This window comes from Apodemus sylvaticus, chromosome 2 (assembly GCF_947179515.1).
Source record: "Apodemus sylvaticus chromosome 2, mApoSyl1.1, whole genome shotgun sequence".
NCBI lineage: Eukaryota > Metazoa > Chordata > Mammalia > Rodentia > Muridae > Apodemus > Apodemus sylvaticus.
Genome location: NC_067473.1, coordinates 156,166,842 through 156,176,507, shown reverse-complemented (window position 1 = coordinate 156,176,507; position 9,666 = coordinate 156,166,842). Strand labels below are relative to the sequence as shown.

General features: G+C 37.0%; 1 protein-coding gene across 1 annotated transcript in view; it reads left to right on the top strand.

Annotated features, from left to right (window-relative positions):
• The first annotated feature begins 293 nt into the window (after positions 1-293).
• LOC127677636 (vomeronasal type-2 receptor 26-like) overlaps positions 294-9,666 on the top strand; it is a 33,638-nt gene continuing 24,265 nt past the window's right edge. Inside the window, exons 1-2 of the mRNA XM_052172675.1 lie at positions 294-508; positions 1,675-1,972. Of these exons, the coding sequence (XP_052028635.1) occupies positions 294-508; positions 1,675-1,972 (513 nt within the window). The remainder of the gene's footprint in view (positions 509-1,674; positions 1,973-9,666) is intronic.

Below are 9,666 nucleotides of genomic sequence, written 5' to 3'. Positions count from 1 at the left end.
TTCCCTGGTGCCAAGAGAGAGGTTCCTGAACCCTTGGAGACTCACAGTGACTCTGTGAAGGGGCCATAATCTAGGGCTAAGAAGGCATAAAATAGATTGGACTCCAGGGAACTGAGGGAGTGTTTGGATACTGGTGGGCCTGGACCAGGACAAAACAATACTTTATAATCTTGATCCACATGTATCAGCCAGACATATTTTACCAGTTTGTTCATGTGCTCTCGGGGATGATTAGTACAAGATTCTCACCTGAATAGATATCGGGATTTTATCCATTATTTATCAATGCAATTATGAAATTACTCATTGCTTTCTCTCTCCTGATTTTTCTCATTGTATTCCAGGAACAAATTTCTTGTTTCTCCTTAAGTATACCAGGTTCACCTGGTTACTATCAAGATGGACATTTTGTTATTGGAGGAATCTTTTCCCTCAGAGTAACTGCTAGAGATAGTAGAATTAAATTTGGCTTTAATGATGCAATGAATATACCTGAAGCTGTTATTTTGTAAGTACTTGGCTTCTCTTTTTTAAAAAAAAATATTGTTTCAGGATTTCATAGATGTAAACAACATATGTTGATCTCACCCTACTCTACTGCTTCCCTTCCAATGTCTCCTGCCTTCAACTTCATGGGGTCTTTCTGTCTGTCTTTCTTTCTCTCAGTCTCTCTCAAACTTTAACCTACTGAGTTTATTTAGGCATGCCAATACTGCAGGAGTATAGGGCATTATCTAGAGTCTAGGTAAGCTACTAGACAAACCTCCTAATGAAACTGACTGTCCCTTCCCTAATAGCCACCAAATGCCAATAGCTACTCATCCATGACTGTGTGTCTCTCCCATACACATGCTGAATTCTCTTAAACATGTAAGAATTTTTTGAAAGCACTTTGGTTGTAAAAAAAATTTTTATTTTTAGTTGTTTAGTGTATTGTATTGAGAAGATTTTAGTTTTCCTGTTTTTAGTTACGTTTGATACTATTTTTTCAACTGATATTGGTGATCAAGTGCTATGTATTTTCCTGAGGTTTATTCTATTCTTTGAAGACTGCATGAAAAACTAAGAGTTAATGTTTACTATTTCCCACATGCTTTACTCTTCCATTTTATTTTTCAGACACAAATTCTACAGTAAATTTTGAAAAATGTATATTTGATAGTATATGGTGGTACAAAACTTTAAACCTAAAACTTAAAAAGCAGAGGCAGGTAGATTTTTGTGAGCCTGAGTTTAACCTAGAATACATAAGGAGTATAAATTAAACCTTGTTTGAATAAGTGAGAGACTGCCTCAAAAAATTCAAAAACAAAAATAATGTATTTAATAACAAGTTGTACTATGAATATTCTTTTTAGCACAATTTTCTCCATATTTGTAATATTAAATATACTTACTGTTTCTTGGAATATCATGTAAAATTTTTATATGAATTATGTGGTTATAAATAACAATGCGGAATTTGAGAGGTAGAATCGGGGGAGCTACATAGAGAAAAGAGAGGGAGGTAAAGAATGTAATTGCATTTTAATTATAATATTAAAATATATAAATTAATATAAATATTTATATTCTATACATTAATATAAAAATACAAAGTAGTTAAAAGAAAGAATTAATATAATTAATTAACATAAAAACACAAAAAATGATCTTTCCAATTTTTTCTCCCAGGAACTTAATCAAAAATTATCAGCACATGTTGGCAATGGTTTTTGCTATAGAAAAAATCAACAAGGACCCAAATATTCTATTCAATATGTCCCTGGGATTCTATCTCTTCAATGTTGACTTTTTTGAAACAAAGGCTATGGAAAGTTCTATGGCTTTGGTCTCAGGAGAGAGCCCCCCAATTCCTAACTACAGCTGCAGGCCTGAGAAGACTGATAAGCTAGTTGCAGTGATAGGAGGCATTTCAGCAGGAATATCAACTCAGATCTTCAGAGTTCTAAGTCTCTACAGTGTCCCACAGGTACACAAAGCATGCTGCTTCTTAGGTTAAAGATAGTAAGATAGTAATAAATGCTAATTAATCCAGTTATTGATTGTTGATGAGGTATGGGAGTGCTTAATAATTTACTATCTTGTTATCATTCTTAACTCGAAGAATAATTTCCTCTTAAGATGAAATAATGTTTGTAAAATAAATTTAATTTCAAAACCTTTAAAATTAAAAAAATAAGTAAAAGTAATAACAACCTGTATTCTTACCACTCCAAGAATATTTCTTTTGCTATTTGCCATTTTTAATACTGTCTTTCTTTTGTATCCAGTTTTAGAGCCTCACAAATTATGAGGGTTAAAATAATTCTATGCACATATGTACACAATAACTACTATGAACATATTCCTGATTATTTTACTGTGGTATCAGCTCATATTGCCACAGAACATTCATATATAATAAGAACCATGGGTCAGACTTACTCTAGTTGAACATTTGTACTGTTTGTAATTTTCTCCTGTTAATAGGAAAGTGTTTAATTTTGTCTTTGTTTAAAACTCGTTCTGTTGATCAATTATGATTTCTTATAAACAAGGCTACAGAGGTAACATTTATAAGTCAATTGCATATTAGTCATAAATTTGGAAAAGTTTATTTAGAAATACATTAGTTAGCAGATAACAGTGATCCAGTGGTTAATGTTTCCTACTACCCTCAGTGAAGTAACATAAATCTTAGTAAAATGAATTAGGCTACCATGCTGTTTCATTTTTATTATTAATTTTTACTTAGTTGATTATTTTTGAGACATTCTCACAATGAAAATTTGCCCAGTCTTGAACTTCCTTTGTAGCCCAAGGTAGCATTAGAAAGATCCTCATGCCTTAGCTTGCCCAGGGTTGGGTTTAATATCAGACTCCATCATGCTTGACTAGATTTTTATTTTTATAAGATTTTTATGAGTTATTTTTAAAATATTTGTCTTTATATTTATTTACATTTCAAATGTTTTCTCCCTTCCTCGTCTCACCTTCCCAAACCACCTACAGCATCCCCCTTCCCCTTTGACTCTAAGGGGGTAATTCTGCAACCACCTACCCACTCTGCCCTCACTCCTCTAGCATCCTCCTTTCCTCGGACAACAAGCCACCACAGGACCAAGTGCCACCCCTCCCTTTGGTGCCAGATAAGGCATTCCTCTGATACATTTATAGTAGGAGCCATGGAGCTACCATGTATATAGCTGTGTCCATGGGATATCTCCAGAGTCCAATAAGTTGATACTGTTCATATGGGGTTGCCATCCCTTTCAGCTCCTTCAGTCCTTCCCCTAAGTCTTCCACTCTGGTCCCCTGGTTCAATCCAATGGTTGGCAGTGAGGTTCTTCATCTGTCTTCACCAGGTGTTGGCAGACCTTCTCAGAGGACAGCTGTACTACCTCCTGTCTGTAAGCATTTGGCATCAGCAATAGTGTCAGGTTTTGGTGTCTACAGATGTGATGGATTCCAAGGTGAGGCAATCTCTGGATGGACTTTGCTTCAGTCTGTGCTCCATTTTTGCTTTTTTGCCCCAAATTTCCTTTATACAGAAACAATTCTGTGTTAAATATTTTGAGATGGGTGAGTGGTCCCAGGTCCCATCCCTCAACTGGTAGCCATACCTATCTTCTAGAGGTAGTTGCTTCAGGATCAATCACCCCCTCCCTTGGGTATTGCAGCTAATGTCATCCCAATTAGGTCTTAGGAGCCTTTCACATCCCTGGAATTTGGGACTCTCTGGTGGTTCTTCCCTTCCATGGAATATTCTGAATTTTGGGGCTAATATCTACTTATCAGTGAGTGTATACCATGCATGTCCTTTTGGGTCTAGGTTATTTTACAGAGGATGATATTTTCCAGTTCCACCCATTTGCCTGCATAATTTGTGAAGTCATTATTAAGAGCTGAACCGTATTACATTTTGTAAATGTACTACAGTTTCTGCATCCATTCTTTCAGTGAAAGACATTAGGGTACTTCCCTGCTTATGGCTATTATAAATATGGCTGCTATGAACATAATGGAGCATGTCCTTTTATATGTTGGAGCATCTTTGGGGTATATGCCTAGTAGTAATATAGCTGTGACTTCAGGAAGTTTATTTCTTCTTTTAATATATTATTTTTGACATGTTTATTGTGACATAATGAATACAATTATTTATAAGAAATGTGTATATAACTGTACTTGGCTCGTTTTGGCCACAGATTTATTTATATTCTAAATGCCCTTTTCCTGGTCTCCCCCTCACCAGAGTTTTTAACCCATTACCCCTTGGCCTCTGAGATTGTGCTTATCCATTCTTACCACCAACATCCTATACCCCATCATCTCCCTTCCCTCCAGCATCCAGTCTCTACAGGAATAAGAACATCATCTCCCACTGAGGCCCGAGTAGGCAGTTCTCTGTTATATATTGGATATGGGTCCATAGACGAACCCATGTATGCTCTTGGGTTGGCAGCCAAGTCTCTGGGAGTTCCCAGGGATCTGGGTTAGTTTGTATTTTTAGTCTTCCTATGTTGTTGCCATCTCCTTCAGCTCTTTCACTCCTATCCCTATCCCCTCCATAGGGTTCGCCAATCTCAGTCCAATAGGTGGCTGTTAGTATCTGAGTCTGTCTCAGTTAGCTATTGATAGAGCCTCTCAGTGGATAACCATGCTCGATTCCTGTCTGTAAGTACAACAGAATATCACTAGTGTTATGGTTTGGAGGCCAACTCTGAGATGGATCCCTTGTTGCCAAATCACTGAATGGCCTTTCCTTCACTCTCTGCTGCATTTTTGTCCCTGCCTTTCTTTTAGACAAGCGCAATTCTTAGTCAAAAATTTTGAGGGTAGTTTAGTGATGCCATCCCTCTACTTGGGACCCTGTTTCTTTGGATAATTCTAATTCAAAATAATTCTGTACTTTTTGGCTAATATCTAGTCATTACTTGGTATATATCTTTTCAGTATGTTCTATTGGGTCTGGGTTACCTTATCAAGGGTGAATATTTTCTAGTTCAATCCATCTTCCTGTAAAATTCATGATGTCCTCCTTTTTAATAGTTAAAATTCAAATTTTTCCTTTCCAATGATGGCTACCTTGCTGCCTGTGGCTATGGAAGTTAGGCACGTAGCCTAACACAAGTTCAATATAATTACAATGTCCTGAGACATTTTTATAATTTCTTTTAAATGAATAATACCCTCACACACTTCTTAAGCATGAACTGTGGAGCTGGCAGTGCTGTATTGTTGACCGTATTCTATTCACTTTTCTTTGGTTTTATCATATTGGTATTTTTGTTACAGTTTTTCTGTGTAGAATAAGTACACCATCTCTAGTGTAGGTAAATGAATCCCTAGTATATATAAATCATTCCAACTTTACCTGTGACAGATAATCCCTTCTTTCAATTTCTTGTCTTCTCCAGCCTAAGTGCTGTATGTCTGTTCTCAACTAGTTCTAGGTGTTAGGTCCTCTGTATGCTGAGTCTTACATCTTTCTTTCTTGATTAACTTTCACATTTTCAGAGCACATTCTTGAGCTGAAGAAAATTTACAATGGTTGTTCTGTAGTGGGTTTTCATTTGACTTACTTGAAAAGTAACTTTCAGTAGGTTTATTTAGTTATCTCTTTTTACTTTCAGTTTTTTATCCACATTTTAAAATTTCTCCACCTAATGCCTGTTTGCTAAGTTCTGTTTAGGTTCAGAATTGATTCTCTTATTGCATGTACCTGTTTATGTGAGCATTGTTTATGATGTTTTATGAATATTGGTTGCTCTATGTAAGAAAGTAAGTTATGCCATTTTTCTTACTCTCTTTGATTTTTAATACTGAGGAATTATGGCCTCATAGTGGTGTCATAGTTGTTTGTTCTGTCTTGCTCTCTGAGTCACCCTCTCCTCCTTTCTGTCTCTGTCTCATTTTCTGTCTCTCTCTTTCAGTATGTTTGCCTTTTGCTTGTGTATGTATGCATGACTGTGTGCTTGTGTTTGACCACAGGTATTAATATTTGTGTGTGTGTGTGTGTGTGTGTGTGCATGCTCATGTGGGTGTACATGAGTGTATTGTGTTTGTGTGGCATATGTGTCACATATGCTGTATGCCAGTAATGCGTAGGTAGGCATGTCAGCACACCTGACATTCTTCCTTCATTACTTTCTCCACTGTTGTTGGAAATCAGGGCACTGAATCTGAAACTTAAGATTCTGAGCTGACTAGTCAGAAAGCTATAGGGATTTGCCTGTCTCCACCCTACTATGTTAGGATACAAGCACACAGAGCCAAGTCTGACTTGTTATGGGGATGCTGAGGATTCTATTGCAGGCCCTTCTGCTTGTAGAGCTAGCTTTCAAACCCACTTAGCCAACTTTCAGCCTAATGATTATTTAAATATACATATTTATGTATATATATATGTATGTATAATATCATACAATATAATGAATTTGTCATAATATCTTCATGTATGTATAGCATTATATACATTATTCTTCAGTCTCCTCAACGCTGGCTTTGGCCTGCTGGACTCTATAGTTAAAATGTTGAGGTTAGCTCCTATACACCAAAACAGTGAACTAAATCTTCCCTCCATAAACTACCTGACCCAAAATTCTTCTTACCTAACTATTCAGTTTCTTGGCATTGTGACCTTCCATTTTGACCCCTTCCTCTGCAGCAACCTAATCTAGGCCTGTTCACTTTCCTGCAGACTCTGTGAGGTACTGTTACTCAACATTCTCAGCACCAACAGTAGGTCAGTGTTAAATGATCAGTTCTCTCCTGAGAGGACAGTCAGCCATAGACCTCTTAGTCATAGGGAATGACAAAGTATAGTTCTTCAGTCTTCTCAGCCCATCTCCCTGATGAACAGCATCTTCCTGAGAGTCACACCTGCATTGGAAGCCAAAACTAGCCTGGCCTTGTCCTGTGAGCAGGACAACTCTCTCCAGCATAGACACTTGCCATTTTTTTTTAAATGTCATCTGTCACAATCCAGACATACTTTTTAAATTTATGGTTTAAAAGTAGTACATTCAGATTTTTAGAAAAATGTTGAGTTAAAATATTTTCTTAATTATGAAAACATAAATCAAATAATGTTTTATTAATTAATTTGTTTTTAATACTTACTAACTTGTTATCTGATTTTATTAATATAAAAATTGTATTGTCATGATTCATCTATTTAAATTTCTTACTTTTGTGCATTTACTAAATATTGAATATTTCTTTATGCAACTGTTTCCTTCCTCAAACTACTCATATTGTGTTTTGTGATTTCTTGTTTTTATTACTTTTTCTTCTCCCCATTCACTCCTCTCTCCCAGTTAATTAACATATATATTGAGTGTCTGTATTCGATTATCAAGATTTTGGATTCAATAAAGTGAAATGTTTACTAAATATCTAAACTCAGATGCCTGGGTAGAAGTCAGTGTATAGAACCAGTGCATGAACTATGGTTTAGGGTATGACCTAGTGGGCATCTGATTTTAGGAGATTATTTTTAAGGGAATTTGTGTGGAAAGGAGACCAAGTTCCAGTCTGAGCCATGGATACCAGGATATTCTTATATCAAGTGTAGAGAGATCGAAGATTCAGTAAGCCAGACTGTTAGTGTTGGCCAATCCTTGGAACTCATAAAAGAGGACATATTTAGGAAAAGGACTGTTTTATGCCAATATTAGATTAAGAGAAGTGAGTAATTTTGTTTTTTTTCTTTTTTTTTCTTTTTTTTCGATGTATTTTTATTTTAATCGATATATTTTTATTTACATTTCAAATGATTTCCCCTTTTCTGGTCCCCCACTCCCCAAAAGTCACAAAACCCCCTACCCTCCCCCTGTTCTCCAACCCACCCCTTCCCATTTCCCTGTTCTGTATTTACCTTATACTGCTACACTGAGTCGTTACAGAATCAGGGGCCACTCATTTGATGTGTGGTTTTTGTTTTGGGTATTCCAGTTTTCCAGGCTAATATCCACTTATTAGTGAGTGCATACCATGATTGATCTTTTGAAACTGGGTTACCTCACTTAGTATAATCTTCTCCAGCTCCTTCCATTTGCCTAAGAATTTCATGAATTCATTGTTTCTAATGGTTAAAAAGTACTCCAGTGTGTATATATACCACGTTTTTGGCATCCATTCTTCTGTTGAGGGATATCTGGGTTCTTTCCAGCTTCTGGCTATTATAACTAGGGCATCTATGAACATAGTGGAACATATATCCTTATTACATGCTGGGGAATCCTCTGGGTATATGCCCAGGAGTGGTATAGCAGGATCTTTCAGAAGTAACATACCTAGTTTTCTAAGGAACTGCCAGACTGATTTCCAGAGTGGTTGTACCAATTTGCATCCCCACCAGCAGTGGAGGAGTGTTCCTTTTTCTCCACATCCTGGCCAACACCGCTGTCTCCTGAGTTTTTAATCTTAGCCATTCTGGATGGTATAAGGTGAAATCTCATGGTTTTTTTGATTTGCATTTCCCTGATGACTAATGAAGTTGAGCATTTATTTAAAGATGTTTCTCCACCATCCAAAGTTCTTCAGGTGAGAATTCTTATTTAACTCTGTACCCCATTTTATAATAGGGTTATTTGGTTTTCTGGGGTCTAACTTCTTGGGTTCTTTGTATATATTGGATATTAGGCCTCTATCTGATGTAGGGTTGGTGAAGATCTTTTCCCAATTTGTTGGTTGCCGATTTGTACTTTTGATGGTATCCTTTGCTTTACAGAAACTTTGTAATTTTATGAGGTCCCATTTGTCAATTCTTGATATTAGAACATATGCTATTGGTGTTCTGTTCAGTAACTTTCTCCCTGCACCACCATCATGGCCACATGACAGAAACAATTAACAGTCATAGCCCATGGGGAACTTTGCATGGGCCTTAGCCTGCCAGGCTTTTGCCTAGATTCAGGGCTTCAGCAGCTAGGCTTGCCTTGTGTTCACCAACCAAGTTGGGAGATCGCCTGCCCAGCAGAGTGTCCAGCACTCTGAAAAGGTCCTGCAGAATAGTCCATCAGCACTCACTGTAGGAGCAAACTGGCATTGTCTGGTTCACACAAACAACCTGGGGCAAGGCACACTAGGGCTCCAAGAGCACCCAAGAGGAGGACAGCACATCAGCAATCTGTAACAGGGGAAACCCAGCCACCCAGTGTTGCAAAAATATCCCTACAGCCTCACAGGAGGCACAAATACCAGCCAGAGACAAGACCAAATAATGCCAGAAATAACAAGATGGCAAAGGGCAAATGCAGAAATGCTACTAACAGAAATCTGGGCAATATGGCAGTGTCTGAACCAAACTCTCCAACATCAGCAAGTCCTGGTTACACAATCACACCAGAAAAATAAGATTTGGATTTAAAATATCTACTCATGATGCTGCTGGAAGAACACAAAAAGGACATAAATAAATCTCTTAAAGAAATACAGGGGAACATGAATAAGCTAGAAACCTGTATAATGGAAACACAAAAATCACTAAAAGAAATTCAAGAGAATAAGGTTCAAGAGATAGAAGCCAATAAACAAGAAACACACACACACACACACACACACAAACCTTAAAGAAATTCAGGAGAAAGTGAATCAAAAAGCAGAAGTCATGAAAGAGGAAACACAAAAATCTCTTAAAGAATTACAGGAAAACACAAACAAGCAAGTGAAGGAGCT